The sequence below is a fragment of the Canis lupus genome, chromosome 16, assembly GCF_048164855.1.
Source record: "Canis lupus baileyi chromosome 16, mCanLup2.hap1, whole genome shotgun sequence".
Lineage (NCBI taxonomy): Eukaryota > Metazoa > Chordata > Mammalia > Carnivora > Canidae > Canis > Canis lupus.
This window is the reverse complement of record NC_132853.1, coordinates 41,924,470-41,939,731: the sequence shown is the minus strand read 5'-3', so window position 1 is coordinate 41,939,731 and position 15,262 is coordinate 41,924,470. Positions and strand designations below refer to the sequence as shown.

The 15,262-nt window shown below is 57.3% G+C and overlaps 1 protein-coding gene across 8 annotated transcripts in view; it reads left to right on the top strand.

The window, feature by feature from the left end:
- Positions 1–15,262, top strand: part of HDAC5 (histone deacetylase 5) — a 35,937-nt gene that overhangs the window by 20,051 nt on the left and 624 nt on the right. For 6 of the 8 annotated variants that reach the window (XM_072780801.1, XM_072780799.1, XM_072780803.1 and 3 more), the window contains 21 exons: positions 3,435–3,694; positions 3,790–3,934; positions 4,054–4,168; positions 4,467–4,597; positions 4,729–4,875; positions 4,966–5,078; positions 5,402–5,533; positions 5,762–5,984; positions 8,079–8,290; positions 8,556–8,849; positions 9,605–9,770; positions 10,394–10,527; positions 10,888–11,008; positions 11,483–11,532; positions 11,696–11,803; positions 12,221–12,276; positions 12,424–12,511; positions 13,664–13,783; positions 14,040–14,137; positions 14,312–14,430; positions 14,908–15,041. In XM_072780801.1, coding sequence (XP_072636902.1) covers positions 3,435–3,694; positions 3,790–3,934; positions 4,054–4,168; positions 4,467–4,597; positions 4,729–4,875; positions 4,966–5,078; positions 5,402–5,533; positions 5,762–5,984; positions 8,079–8,290; positions 8,556–8,849; positions 9,605–9,770; positions 10,394–10,527; positions 10,888–11,008; positions 11,483–11,532; positions 11,696–11,803; positions 12,221–12,276; positions 12,424–12,511; positions 13,664–13,783; positions 14,040–14,137; positions 14,312–14,430; positions 14,908–15,041 — 2,966 coding nt within the window. Of the gene's footprint in view, positions 1–1,764; positions 1,885–3,434; positions 3,695–3,789; positions 3,935–4,053; positions 4,169–4,466; positions 4,598–4,728; positions 4,876–4,965; positions 5,079–5,401; positions 5,534–5,761; positions 5,985–8,078; positions 8,291–8,555; positions 8,850–9,604; positions 9,771–10,393; positions 10,528–10,887; positions 11,009–11,482; positions 11,533–11,695; positions 11,804–12,220; positions 12,277–12,423; positions 12,512–13,663; positions 13,784–14,039; positions 14,138–14,311; positions 14,431–14,907; positions 15,042–15,262 lie in introns of all 8 variants that reach the window. The other 2 variants (XM_072780806.1, XM_072780805.1) reach the window with 1 other exon arrangement.

The window sequence follows — 15,262 nt, the reverse complement described above, 5'->3', positions numbered from 1 at the left end:
CGATCCCCAGACTCTGGGATCACACCCTGAGCCACTCTGGTGTCCCATGTTTTTTTTATTTTGAACTCTTCTTCCTAAACATGCTGCTAAAACCTGCTCCTCATTCCCTCTCTAGGAGATTACTGTGTTGGCTGCCTAGCTTCCTCTCTATTCTCTCTAGCTGTCTGTCAGAAGGAGGCATGGGGGCTGAGGGTGGGACCCAGGGCCTTGCCCTCCTACCTGACCTCTCTCCTGGCCTTTTTGGGGACTCTTTGCTAGCTAGAGTTCCCAGCCTTTCCTCCTAGGGAGCAGTGTCAGCTTACTCGCTTCCTTTTTTCAGAGGTCCTCCCCCTTTCTTGGTCCACCAGGAGGCGGTCGAGAGCCTCCTCTAATCTTCACACACCCATTTCTCCTTCCAGGTATTTGATTCTAATGGTGGCTACTGCCACCTGCTCTGTTCATGCCAGGCTGGCAGAGGGCACAGATCCTTTAGGGGGTACAGGGCCAGCCAGGCTTTGGGTTTTGTGCCCAGAAAACTTCATTCAGGAGACTCTGTGCTTCCCCTCACCCTTTCCCTGACTCCAGCTGCTCAGCTGTCACCCCTTCCATCTTAGAGCCAGGTTATGACCTGGCAGGCCTCTGGGGTGCTGCATGCTGTCCAGGCCCCCACAGAGCCTGCAGACTAATATTCTCTAGTTAGCTGTGCTTCCTGCTTGCATGGGAACAAGGCTATGTGGCGGAGTCCTGCCACCTGCGTACCAGTGGGGCTGGGGCTCCTACTGTGGCCGGGGCCTAGCCTCTCTGCCACGGTGGTGGCTGTGTGGGAGCCCCGGTGGGAGATTCCCATCGCCCGAGCCCGTGCCCTCTCTGCAGGGCTCCTGCAAGGGAAGCCAGCACTGCTGGCGGCAGGGTTATCTGCTGGGAGCCAGGAGCGCTTGGACCCCTGCCCTTCCCTGGGAGGGCAGGCTGGCAGTCATCCGGTTCCTGCAGCCCCAGCACTGCCGGGAGCAGCAGGTTGAAGCCTGTCCTTCTCTTGGCTGAACGGTCAGAGTGCCACAGGCCAAGCCATCCTTGCCGAGGAATAGATAACTCTCCAGCCAGCCCGGTGCTTTGCTGAGCATCTCCAGGGCTGGGGAGACTGGGGGCTGACTGCTCCCTCCTTGCTGTCACCCTGCTTTGCACCCTGGACGAGGTCGGCCACCTCCAGAGGAGCCCTTTGCAGGGCCTTTCCAAAGGCCCTTCCTCCTGATGCCGGGGGAGGACACGGGCTGGGAGGGAAAGTGAGTGAGTGTACTTGTGTCTGTGTATGAAACCCCACCCTCCTGGCCACATCTGGCCACTCCTGCAGATGTGGCTCTGGCCTCATGGCCACAGAGTCGTCAGTGTGGCTGGCGGGCAAACCACAGAGGAATGTGCCTAGCAGTGCTGGGTGGAGAAGGGGCTGGTGGGGACTGAGCTGTTCTGCTCAGCCTTTACCTGCCCCCCCCCATCTCTGGCGGGTCCCAGGGGCCGTGTTTGGGCACAAGGGTAGTAGCAGGGCCTTCACCTTCAGCAGGCCCAGCCCCTGCCTAGGTGACACTCATTCAACATGGGTTCCTGGGAGAGATTCAGGCCCATTGACTGCACAGGGTATGGGAGCCTCCCAGTTCAGCCCTTAGTCCCCTCCCAACTCCCTGTCCACTCCCAGGGTGGGTTGATGGTGGGGGCCTGGGCAGAGAGAGGCTCTGCTCACGAGGGCAGGAGACACTGGTAGCCACCAGGATGTTGGGGTCCTTCCTTCTCCAGGCCCAGGCTGGAGTGGGCTGCCTTGCCACAGGAAGGTCTTCCCAGCTCCCTGTGGCCTCCCTGGGCTGGAGTGAGAAAAGTGAGGGCTTTCTTTGGAGAAAGAAATGGAAAAGAAACAAGGTGGGTTGGCCCTGCCTCTCTCACTTCCTCCTTCCCAGGCGGTGGGTAGCCTGCCTTCCCCTTCCTGCTAGAGTTGGGCGGCTCTGTGGAGTGTGGGCTGGGCTTGGGGCTCCCTGCTGGTGTGGTGTATGCCCAGTTGCCCTGGCAACCCCAGGGCAGTGGTGGGGAGTGACACTCAGGGACCAGAGGACAGCGTACAGGGATCAAGAGGTTAAGACCCGGAGCTTTGCGTGAGCCCATTGGAACATGTGCCTCTCCCTAGGACCCCTGAGCCCATGGTCCCCACCAGGCCCCTCCCCCCATTCTCTTCCTTGCCAGTTCTCCCAGAGGCTGGAGACCAGAGTTGAGGAGATCTCTGCCTGAGCTCATGCCTCTGCGCCCCGCCCTCCCATGCATTACCCTTCTTCCTGTCTGATTCCCTTTCCTTTCCTGTCTCCTCCTCCCACCTCCTCCCTGTGCCGCCCGCCCATTCTCTCGTTCCCCCTCCCCCCAGGCACAGCTGCTGTTTGGCTCACTCTATATATAGCGGCATTTTCAGGGTAATTACAATAAAACTGTTGAAAGGAGATAATCCAGCAAAGGAAGCAGAGTCTGACTCCCAGCCCCCTCCTGTCCCTGGTTTGGTGCAGCCCTGCACCCCCTTTCCTTGGGGCCTCCTGCCCCTCCCCCCACTCCCTCCCTTTTATCACAGCCTCTCCCTTGGGTCCTGTCTGCCCCAGCTGGGCATGGGGCAGAGAAAAGGGGAGAGGGTAGGGGGAAGGGCCCCACGGGTCTCTCCTGGGTTTACTAAGGGCCCTGGCTGTCAGGCCCCTCAGTTCTAGAACCAACATCTGCTTCAGTTTCTCTTGTAGTATAGGCTTCTCGTCATGTTGAGTGGTGGGGAGGAGGCAAGGAAAGGGCAGTGGTTTAAGTAGCATAGGGTTTGGATTCACATTGGGTTCATTGATCACCTGACCAGATGTCTTTGGTCATGTACTTAAACCTTTCTAAAGCTCAGTGTCCTCATCAGTAAAACACCTAGTGGTGTTAATGATCAATGACAATATAGTCATGTGTCGAGCACTCACAATCTTCCAGAGAGTGTGCTTCATGCTCATGCATATTTTTTATTCCTTTGTTTTTGTTTCAAAGGTTTATTTATTTATTTTAGAGAGAAAGAGCTTGAAGTAGGGGAGGTGGAGAGGGAGAGAGGGACAAGCAGACTCCCCGCCGAGTGTGGAGCCCAATGTGAGGCTCTATCTCAGGACCCTGAGATCATGACTTGAGCCAAAACGAAGAGTCAGATGCAGAGTCGGATGCTTAACCGACTGAGCCACCCAGGCACCCCAGCTTATGCATATTTTCTTATTGAAGTTCACGGCTTTGACTTCACATGATTAAGATAGAACCCAGTTCTGTGGAGCAGAGGGATTTGCCTACCCTTCTCCCTCCTGATTTATTCTTTTGGGTCTGGCGGTCCTGCCTGGTAGCCTTCTGGGCCCCCGGCATGGCTGCCAGGGCATGGTGGCGTTGGCACTAGGCTCTCTGACGCCTGTCTCTTGTCCCCGCAGTGGAGGTGAAGCCGGTGCTGCCTGGAGCCATGCCCAGCTCCATAGGGGGTGGGGGAGGAGGCAGCCCCAGCCCCGCGGAGCTACGGGGGGCTCTGGCAGGCCCTGTGGACCCCGCACTGAGGGAGCAGCAGCTGCAGCAGGAGCTCCTGGCGCTCAAGCAGCAGCAGCAGCTGCAGAAGCAGCTCCTGTTCGCCGAGTTCCAGAAACAGCATGACCACCTGACCCGGCAGCACGAGGTCCAGCTGCAGAAGCACCTCAAGGTGCGCAAGGAGGGTGCGGGGTGGGGGGGGGGGCGCCCAGACCTCTGCCCCCCGCCTGGAGCTGGCTCACTCTGCCTCCCCCTATGCCCCTGCAGCAGCAGCAGGAGATGCTGGCGGCCAAAAGGCAGCAGGAGCTGGAGCAGCAGCGGCAGCAGGAGCAGCGGCGGCAGGAGGAGCTGGAGAAGCAGCGGCTGGAGCAGCAGCTGATCAGCCTGCGGAACAAGGAGAAGAGCAAAGAGAGTAAGGCCCGCCTCACGCCTCACGCCTCCCGCCTCCTGCCCCTCTGCCCCTGGCCGCGGGCTCCTGCCCCAAGCACCCTCGGGCCCCGAGCACCAGGTCAGCTGCACCCTGTCCCGCAGGTGCCATCGCCAGCACCGAGGTGAAGCTGAGGCTCCAGGAATTCCTTCTGTCGAAGTCAAAGGAGCCCACGCCCGGCGGCCTCAACCATTCCCTCCCACAGCACCCCAAATGCTGGTAATGGCTCTTGGCAGGCACGGGTCATAGAGGCGCCCTGCTCCAGCTGCGTGGCTGCCAGGACAGCAGGGGGCTCCTGGCCGGAGCCAGAGACAGGCCCCCACAGTCTCTCTGAGGATGTAGAACTCCTCCCCTACCCCCACCCCCCACCCTGGCTTCTCTCTTTGCTTCCTGCCCCAGGACCCGTCTCCTGTCCCTTGATGTAGTGGGCAGCTCCTCAATGGGATTGCTTGGAGGCAGGTGCAGTTGGCTGGGTGATAACCTTGGTCTGTCTCTGTCCCCACTCCACACCCTCCAGGGGAGCCCACCATGCTTCTTTGGACCAGAGTTCCCCTCCCCAGAGTGGCCCCCCTGGGACGCCTCCTTCCTACAAACTGCCTTTGCTTGGGCCCTACGACAGCCGCGATGACTTCCCCCTCCGCAAAACAGGTGTGTAGTGCCTGACCTGGCTTTCCAGAATATGGCTCCCTAGGGGTAGGGGTTGGAATTCAGAGGGCCAGGCTACGGGTGTGTGCCTTGTTCCTGTGGCTGTATCTGAGCCCTGGTTCCCTTTGCCCCAGCCTCTGAACCCAACTTGAAAGTACGTTCGAGGCTAAAGCAGAAGGTGGCTGAGCGGAGAAGTAGTCCCCTTTTGCGCCGCAAAGATGGGACAGTCATTAGCACCTTTAAGAAGAGAGCTGTTGAGATCACCGGTGCTGGGCCTGGGGGTAAGGGCTCCTATCTTGTTCCTGTTTGGAAGTCCTGGGAGTGGGTGGGTGGCTCTGAGCATGCCCAGGTGACAGCCCATTCTCCCATAGTGTCCTCCGTGTGTAACAGTGCACCAGGCTCCGGCCCCAGCTCTCCCAACAGCTCCCACAGCACCATTGCTGAGAATGGCTTTACTGGCTCAGTCCCCAACATCCCCACCGAGGTACAGGCCTGCAGAGGGCTGGGTGGGTGGGCCAAAACTGCTCCGTTTCCCTTGGAAGACGGAAGGCAGCTCCTTCCTGTATGTGTGTCTTGCTGAGAGTATTCAGCAGACTCTCTGCCCATGTAGACAGGCCACAGGGACCTGTTGCCTTTAAGTGGGCTTTGTCCTGCGGGCCTCTGAAGGACTGTGAGCTCTCAGTATCCCCCAGGTGGGGCTTGGTGTGGGGAGCGGGGAGCGAGGCACGAGGCACCATTCAGAGCCCTTTGCCCCAGGTGCCCCCCCTTTGCTTGCTCTCATGCCTGTGTCTCCCAACTGCTCCCTAGATGCTCCCCCAGCACCGGGCCCTCCCTCTGGACAGCTCCCCCAACCAGTTCAGCCTCTACACGTCTCCCTCTCTGCCCAACATCTCCCTAGGGCTGCAGGCCACAGTCACTGTCACCAACTCACACCTCACCGTAAGTCTGGGCACGGGCCCCATCCTCTCTCTGGTGTTGAGGTCTGTGGTTCTGGATGCCTCCAGCTGGGGCTCTTGTTCTCACCAGACCCTGATGGAGATCACATGGCCTTCCTCAGAGCTGGGGGGTGGGCAGAGGGTAGGTGAGGGATGCTGACCATGGGACAGCAGTGGCAGGACTGGGGCCAGCATCCCCTCCCTCATCTCCATCTCCCTTCCCCACTGCCAGGCCTCCCCGAAGCTGTCCACGCAGCAGGAGGCCGAGAGGCAGGCCCTCCAGTCCCTGCGGCAGGGCGGCGCACTGACGGGCAAGTTCATGAGCACATCCTCCATCCCCGGCTGTCTACTGGGCGTGGCACTGGAGGGCGACACTAGCCCCCATGGGCACGCCTCCCTGCTGCAGCATGTGTTGCTGCTGGAGCAGGCTCGGCAGCAGAGCACCCTCATTGCTGGTGAGCTGGCGGGCAGTGGTGCAAGGGAGTGGGTATCAGGCCCCTCTTCAGAGGGTGTAGGCCAGCCATCAGGGAATAGGTAGGGACACTCCAGCTCTGTCACAGCTCTCCTCCATGGCATCATTGATATCTTGTGTGTTCTACAGACATGATAGAGCACCTACAGCCTACCAGACGCTGTCCTCGACATTGTCTGCTGCTGTGATGTGCTCATGTTCCAGAGCCATGCTGTCCAGTGGACAGACAACACAACACAGGCCGCATATGTAACTTAAAAGTTTTCTAGAGCCACATTAAAAAATGTAAAAGGAAGGGCAGGCCACCTGGCTGGTTCAGTTGGTAGAGCATATGACTCTCGATCTTGGTTCAGGGTTGTGAGTTTGAGCCCCAGGTTAGGTGCAGAGATTACATAAAGATGCAATGCTTAAAAAGAATGTGAAAATAAACTGATGAAATTAGCTTTAATAAGGTATACTTGGGACGCCTGGGTGGCTCAGCACTTGAGCGTCTGCCTTTGTCCTAGGGCGTGATCCTGGAGTCCCGGGATTGGGCTCCCTGCATGGAGCCTGCTTCTCTCTCTGCTTGTGTCTCTGCCCCTCTCTCTCTGTGTCTCTCACGAATAAATAAAATCTTAAAAAGAAAAAGAGGTATACTTAGATTTGCCGTATTGTCATTTCAACATACAATTGATAGAGTTATCATTGAGACATTTTACTTTGTGTCTCATACTGTCTTTGAAATCCAATGTATGTTTCACACTTAGAGTAGTTTTCAATTTATTTTTTTATTTTTTTAAGGTTTTGGAATTGTATTTATTGAGAGAGGCAGGGAGTGCACTTGAGTAGGGAAGGGGGCAGAGGGAGAAGCAGACTTCCCATTGAGCAGGGAGCCTGATATGGGGCTCAATATCAGGACTTTTCTTTTTCTTTTTTTTAAAGATTTTATTAAACATATTTAATATTCAGAGAGAGAGAGAGAGGCAGAGACATAGGCAGAGGGAGAAGCAGACTCCATGCAGGGAGCCCAACGTGGGACTCGATCCCGAGACTCCAGGGCCACACCCTGGGCTAAAGACAGGCACCAAACCGCTGAGCCACTCAGGGATCCCCTGGGGCTCGATATCAAGAACCAGGGGTAATGACCTAAGCTGAAGGCAGATGCTTAGTGACTGAGCCACCCAGGCACCCCTTATTTATTTATTTGAGAGGGAGAGAGAGAATGTGAGTGGGGGAGGGAGAAGGACAGGCAGACTCAGTGCTGAGTGTGGAGCCTAATATGGGGCTTTACCTCATGACCCCAAGATCCTGACCTGAGTTGAGATCAAGAGTCAGGCACCCACCTGACTGAGCCACTTAGGCACCCCCATCTCAATTGAGCCAGGCTGCATTTCTTTTTATTATTATTATTATTATTTTTAAAGATTTTACTTATCTATTCATGAGAGACAGAGAGAGAGGCAGAGACAGAGGCAGAGGGAGAAGCAGGCTCCATGCAAGGAGCCTGATGTGGGACTAGATCCCAGGACCCTGGGATCATGCCCTGAGCCGAAGGTAGATGCTCAACTGCTGAGCCACCCACGCGTCCCTAGCCAGGCCGCACTTCAAGCACTCAGTGGTTACATGTGGCTGGCATCTATGGAGTTGGACAGCATAGCTTTGGAGAGTCAGACCTTAAGCAGCTGGTGGCATCAGAAGAGGTTTGGCTTCAAAGACACGTGACCGTGGGCCCCAGGCTTCCCCACCTGCTGGCATCCATGTCCATGATCAGGGAGATCCTGTTGCAGTTGGAGAAAACTAGGTCTTGTTCAGCTACCCTGAAGGCCTATGACTGTATGTGCAATAGTAAGGGAATCAAAGGAAGAGAGTGGTGAATCCAGGAAGGCTTGCTGATGGCAGTGGCTCTAAGCTGCAGAACTGTTCTGTTGTGAGGAAGAGGAAGAATGGGGCTCAGGTTTGGGGGCAGGGTGCCCCAGGCTTCTCCTGGGTTTTTCCTGATTATGTAGGTTGTGGTGTTCTAGGAGGGGGAGATCTTGGGGTGGGATGGGGGTACCCGGTGCCCTGTCAGTGATGGTGACTCCCTCCTCCCACCACGCAGTGCCACTCCATGGGCAGTCCCCGCTGGTGACAGGTGAACGTGTGGCCACCAGCATGCGGACAGTGGGCAAGCTCCCACGGCACCGGCCCTTGAGTCGTACTCAGTCCTCCCCGCTGCCCCAGAGCCCCCAGGCCCTGCAGCAGCTTGTGATGCAGCAGCAGCACCAGCAGTTCCTGGAGAAACAGAAGCAACAGCAGCTGCAGCTGGGCAAGGTGAGCCAGGAGCAGCCCAGGGCCAGGGTGGTGCTAGGTGCCAGGTACAACAGGGCACTGGCTAGGCTGACAGACAAGGGGATGGGGGCTAATGCCCTAGGCCACCCCCCAAGCCGCTTCTGCTCCAGCCTGCCTCCTGGAGAAGCTCTATACAGGCAGGGCGGGCCAGAGAGAGAGGCCAGGGAAGGACAGACCCTTTGGGGCCACAGGCTGCATGGCTGTGCCCCTCCCCACCAGCCTGTGTGCCCCCTTGTTCTGCTCCCAGATCCTCACCAAGACTGGGGAGCTGCCACGGCAGCCCACCACCCACCCTGAGGAGACAGAGGAGGAGCTGACTGAGCAGCAGGAGGCCTTGCTTGGGGAGGGAGCCCTGACCATCCCCCGAGAAGGCTCCACGGAGAGTGAGAGCACGCAGGAAGACCTGGAGGAAGAGGAGGAGGAAGAAGAGGAGGAGGAGGAAGAGGAGGAGGAGGAGTGCATCCAGGTCAAGGATGAGGAGGGCGAGAGTGGCGCTGAGGAGGGGCCTGACTTGGATGAGTCCAGTGCTGGTTACAAAAAGGTGCCCCCTCCACCCCAGCCCTTGATTCCTGCACCCCTTTCCACACTTGCCTTTCCCTCTCCCCATTCTGGCTGCACAGGGGCAGGTTCTGGAGAGAGCCAAAGCAGAGTAGGAAGGAGACGCTGGCTGTGGAAGGGGGCTCTGTGTGTGCTTGCATTGGCCTCAGAGCTGGCCACAGCCTGCCTGCTTCTCTCTGTGGCTGTGGCTCTGACGCAGCCGCCCACCCCTCCAGACTACTGTGTGTGTGTGTGTGTGTGTGCGTGCGCACGCGTGCGCATGCATGTGCTTGTGCACTCGCGGATGCACACCTGTGCATGCACATGGCCTGGGTATCTGCGTTTCTGCCTGGATAGGGCCGGTTGTGCGTTGGTCTGTGCGTGCATGTGCGCATGTGTACACACACGCCCCCACTGTTACTACAGTCTGCCCTGCACCTAGCTGTGCTCCATTCATTGCGGACACTACTGAGCCCTCCCGGCCTGACTCATCCTGCCCCCTCCCACGCCCCCATCCCTCCCAGCCTCTTACCTCAGTGCTACTCTGGCGTGACTCATCACATCCCTTGGCCCCCCACCCCCATCTCCTGGGAGGTGGAGATGGCGAAGGCTGGAGTGCCTCCTGTTCCTGGTAGAAGGATATGGGGAAAGAGGAGGTTTGGAAGAGAAAGACTGGAATATGGGCCCCCTTGGAGGCCCTAGGACACTCGTCCTCACTTTGATCTCATGCCCGCTCCCACCCACTCTCCTCCTACCCAGGTGTTCTCCGATGCCCAGCAGCTGCAGCCACTTCAGGTGTACCAGGCCCCCCTCAGCCTGGCCACTGTGCCCCACCAGGCCCTGGGCCGCACCCAGTCCTCACCTGCTGCCCCTGGGGGCATGAAAAGCCCCCCAGACCAGCCCGCCAAGCACCTCTTCACCACAGGTGAGCCCCCCCCCCACCAGCTGTCCTTCTACCATGTGCCAGGTGCCTATGCATGGTATCTAGCCTTGTGCAACCTGTTGAGGGACCGCATAAACCTGGGGCCCTGGGTGAAGAGAACTCACTATCTCAGTTGGGCCCTACCCTTCTAGCTTCCTGTTCTCTTCTCTTTGAGCTCAAAAGTGAGACCTCAGCCCATTCCAGAAAGCTTTTCCTCATGAAGCTGCCCTTGCTGTGCTCTCAGGGGGCATAGATGCCTGGGAATGGTCCTGCCTCACCCATGGAGTGTAGGGGTTCAGGGGATCAGTACACAGGGGCTGTGACAGAGTAGGGGGAAGGACGATGTGCCCTGAAGGGGGGTACCATGTTGAGAGCATGGTGGGCAGAAATGAAAACCAGTGGGGGTCTCAGGGGCAGCCTAGTTGAGGCTTTTGACCAGCAGGAACGGAAGAAGGGAACCACAGGAGAAGAGGGGTAGGTGCGTGGGAAGGCGGTTAGGCTGGCCATAGGTCCTTGGGCCAGGAGTGGCTAGGGAGAGCTCAGTGAGCTCTGCTGAGGATGGCGGCGGCTGGCCAGGCTGCTGTGGCCCAGAGTGGTGCTGGCTGACAGGTGTGTCTCTGGTCCAGGTGTGGTCTACGACACGTTCATGCTGAAGCACCAGTGCATGTGTGGAAACACACACGTGCACCCTGAACATGCTGGCCGGATCCAGAGCATCTGGTCCCGGCTGCAGGAGACAGGCCTGCTTAGCAAGTGTGAGGTAAGGGAGCCCCTCCTTCTTCCAGCCCCCAACTCACACCCAGCGAAAGCTTTTGTATATCCCCGTGCATGAAGCCTCTCTGTTTTCTTCATCCTTCTTTCAACCCCTGACCTCAGGGGCAGTCCCTTAGCCACCTCTCTGTTCCATCCCTTGCAGCCCGTTTAACTGTATAGGAGTGGTCCTGGACTGGGGTGCCTTGGGGCTGGGGCATACTTTTTACAAAAACCTTTGGATTCTTCTAAGGCCAGAAAGTGACTTCATGTGTCCCAGGCTGTGGGGCAGAGAGGGCCTGGGCATCAGGGAGAGCTAGGCCTTCGGTGCATCCCCTCACTGGCCTCTCCTCCTGCTCTCCTCACACAGCGGATCCGGGGTCGCAAAGCCACGCTGGATGAGATCCAGACCGTGCACTCCGAATACCACACCCTGCTCTATGGGACCAGCCCCCTCAACCGACAGAAGCTGGACAGCAAGAAGCTGCTCGGTGAGCTGGCAGGCGTGGGCCAGGCCACGTCCACTGCCCTGGTGGGATAGGAAACTGTCAGGGTAGGCAAGTGGGTCCCAGTAGGCACAGGTCATCCCCTGGGCAGAGGTGGTACAGTGCCACATTGCACACCTCCAGGCGCGCCATGCACATAGAGTACCACACGGGTGGGGGGCATTGCAGGAGAGTAAGAGGTGGCAGGTCAGGCTTAGAGATGGGGGAGTGTGCTTTGCTCTCTCCCTAACACATTGTGCCCCTTTCTTCCTGCCATCTGCCGCAGAAGTAAGGTGTTGCTGCCCCAGAATAGGGGACAGACCTCTTCCAACTGGAGAGGAGTAGGCTGTAAAGTTCTCTATTATGCTTGGGCCTGGCCTCCTTTTTCTGTGATGGGGCTCGCCACCCTCCACAGGACCTAACCTGTAGTCTTGGCAGTTGAGGCAACTTCCAGAGTAGCTTTGTCTCTCTTCCTTGCAGGCCCCATCAGCCAGAAGATGTATGCCATGCTGCCTTGTGGGGGCATTGGGGTGAGTAGGGCACCTGCCAGTAGGGATGGGCGGTTGGCTCTCCCAGCTATTGCCCCTCCTTTCCTGCCCAGCATGGCTGCTGGTCCACTGTCTAGGTGCCCACCCCCATTCTTGCCCTCCCCCTGCAGGGGGCACGCTGAAGCCTGCTCTCCTGCCCCCGCAGGTGGACAGTGACACCGTGTGGAATGAGATGCACTCCTCCAGTGCCGTGCGCATGGCAGTGGGCTGCCTGGTAGAGCTTGCTTTCAAGGTGGCCGCAGGAGAGCTCAAGGTGAGCTTGTGCCCTAGGCCTCGGCACCACGAGGCTTGGCCCTGCATCCTCAGGGGTGGAGGATGGGTGCTGCCTTGCCTTCCCCTTGAGCAAGGCACTGTCCCTTGCAAGCCTCACTCTCAGGTGCAGAGTGGGGAGGAGGTGATAGCTCCTGGGCCAGGTTGGGAGCAAGGGGTAAAGAGGGACTGGTGAAGAGGCACTACTGTGTGATGCTCGTGGGAATGGTGAGGTCAGAGGTGGTGCCTGCCTGCCCACATGGCCTGCAGCTGTGTTCCTAGGGTGTGAAAGACATGTTTCTGATCTGTGTTCTCTTCCCTGCCTTGTTTGTGTTCCTCTTCTTTTGTGTCCACCCCCTTTGTGGCCACCTTGCCTGCCTGTCGGTCTGTCATCTCTGCCCCTATGTCTGCCCTTCTTCAGAATGGATTTGCCATCATCCGGCCCCCGGGACACCATGCAGAGGAATCCACAGCCATGTGAGTGCCACCTCAGCCCTGCAGTAGACCCACTGCCCTCCTCCCTTCCCTTCTCCCTCTCAGCCGAGTTGCTATGTATCTTTTGCTCATGGAGCAAACATCTGTTGAAGCTGACCTCCCCAACCCTTTGCTCTCCCCACCCACCAGGGGATTTTGCTTCTTCAACTCTGTAGCCATCACAACCAAACTCCTGCAGCAGAAACTGAATGTGGGCAAGGTTCTCATCGTGGACTGGGTAAGCAGTGGGCTAGTGAGGTCAGGGTCGGCCTTCGGGAAGGCTCCACCCCAACATTGCCCCCTCTTCCTCAGCTGCCTGCACCACTGCTGGGCCTGGTGGCTTCCCAGATATCTTCCTGCTGGAGCATTAGCTCAGCCCTCCTATTCCCACGGGGCTCCCTCCTCACTAAGACTCGAAAGTGGTTTTAGCCCTGGTCCCTCTTGGCCCCCACCTTGTAGCCTCAAGCAACCGAGATTTTCTACCTTGAACAGTAGAGACCATTACCGCCGTTGCTAAAGCCACTCTTTTTTTTTTTTTTTAAAGATTGATTGATTTTACAGCATGCATGTGCATGCATATACGCACATGGGGGTTAGGCAGAGGGAGAGAAACCCAAGCAGACTGTGCTAAGCACAGAGCTCGATGTGGGGCTCAGTCTCACAACCCCAAGATCATGACCTGAGCCAAAACCAAGAGTTGGTTGCTTAACCAACTGCACCACCCAGGTGCCCCTAGAGCCACTCTTGACTGGGGGTTCACTCTGTGCCGGGACACACGGTACTGCTCATGGCCACCTCGAGTAGTACAAGTCAGGATGTGCATTTCTAGAAATGGAGACACTAAGCTGTCGGGTGATGTAGCCAACCAAAGTCACATAGTTTGGGATATTGGCACTGGGCTTCAGATCAGGTCTCTGGCCCCTAACACTTCTGGTCTTGCTGCTGGGCACTGCTTCTCAAACCCTGCCTCTTGTGGCAGAGGGAAAAGGAAGTACCCAGGAGCAGTCCTCAGCAAAGATGAAGTCTCTTTGAAGTCCAACTTTAGTTTAAAAATTCATGGAATATTTGGGTTCTTCAGAATGTATGTTTTCAGTTTCTTACTAGCTTTAATGTTCTCTCCACACTGTTGAGTAGAATGGGTTCTGCAGGTAGATCCCCCATATTTATCCCATGGCTTTGCATCTCCTCTGCACAGTGCCATATCCTGACCCATAGACCCTGGGTAGGAAAGTGGGGGCGATACTGTTGTGAATGGAGCATGATGCCCTGTAGCTTGTGGTGGACTGCATGCCCAGAGTTCACCATAGGGTGGAGGTGGGGGTGAGTGGAATTTTGACCTTTGGGCCAGAGCCAGAGCTTTTTTTCTAATGCTTCCACCCCTCCGCACTAGGACATTCACCATGGCAATGGCACCCAGCAAGCATTTTACAATGACCCGTCTGTGCTCTACATCTCCCTGCACCGCTATGACAATGGGAACTTCTTTCCAGGCTCTGGGGCTCCTGAAGAGGTATAGTTCCTGGGCTCAAATATGGGGCCCCGTGGGGAGGTGGCAGAAGGGGACCTAGCAGGGAGCCACGGATGCCTGTGGTAGTGCTGGTTCCCTGGGGAATCTGGGCTCCTAGTGGGAGGACCATGCAGGCCAACTGCCCTTCCGTGCAGAGCAGTAGTGAGTGGGAGTAAGGGTTGGAATCAGGGCTGAGGGCAGGGGCAGTGTCTGGGGTCCCTAGGCAGTGAGAATAACCCCTCCCCCACCACGCTGCTAGGTTGGCGGAGGGCCGGGCATTGGGTACAATGTGAACGTGGCATGGACGGGAGGTGTGGACCCCCCCATCGGAGACGTGGAGTACCTAACGGCCTTCAGGTGGGGACTGAGAAGGGCCGAGGGAGGGGTGGGAGACCCTGGGCCCTGCCATGGGAGGGGCAGAAAACACTCAATTTGGTGTGGGTGGAGGGGCTTGTCTCTGGGGGGAACACAGAGTGAGGTGAGGCCTGGCCTAGCCACCTGCCCGGGTTAGCTTGGGCCCTCCCTTTGCAGGACAGTGGTGATGCCCATTGCCCACGAGTTCTCACCTGACGTGGTCCTGGTTTCTGCCGGGTTTGATGCTGTTGAGGGACACCTGTCTCCACTGGGTGGCTACTCTGTCACCGCCAGATGTGAGCTGCTGGGGGATTGAGGGAGGCTGTGGAGCAGTGAGGATGGGGTTAAGTGGGGGCACGGGGCAGGAATAGACTGGTATTGCATAGATTGGGAGGAGGGAAGTGGGGGCTGGTGGGGGGCAGGTCCAGAACCTGGAATCATCTTGGCAGGAGCCTCCCCCTCTCCTTCTGCTGACCTTGGCCTTGGGGGGGTGGGGAGCAGGTGGCTGTGGGGTAGCAGAGGGTATATCTCCTTCCAGAGTCCTAGAGATGGAGTTTGTAGATCCCTCGTTTCAGTGGTGCTCCTTATGACATGTAATTGGAATGTATTTAGCCCATCTATTCTAATGGAGCGTTTAGCCTGTTGATACTGAATTTCATTAAGGATATATATTTGGGTTTAAATTCACCATTTTATTTTGTGCTATTTGTTACGCCTCTTGTTTTTGTTTTTGTTTTTTTTAATTCTTCCTCCCTTCACTCATCCTCCTAAAGGCTTTGGCCACTTGACCAGGCAGCTGATGACGCTGGCAGGGGGCCGGGTGGTGCTGGCCCTGGAGGGAGGCCACGACTTGACCGCCATCTGTGATGCCTCTGAGGCCTGTGTCTCAGCTCTGCTCAGCGTGGAGGTAAGGGATGCAAGGAGGCACTAGGGGTGAAGGGCCCCTTTCTTGATCAAGTGGCACTGACCAAGAAGGTGGGAAGGTCTTCCTGAGTCCTAAAGACAGCTGGTGGCCAGGGAGGGTTTTCTGACCCAGAGTTCCTCCAGAAAGCTAGGTTTGCCCCTGTCATGGAAGATGTCTGAGGCTCAATGAGGTGGTTAGAGGGCCAGGCACCACCAGCCATTCCC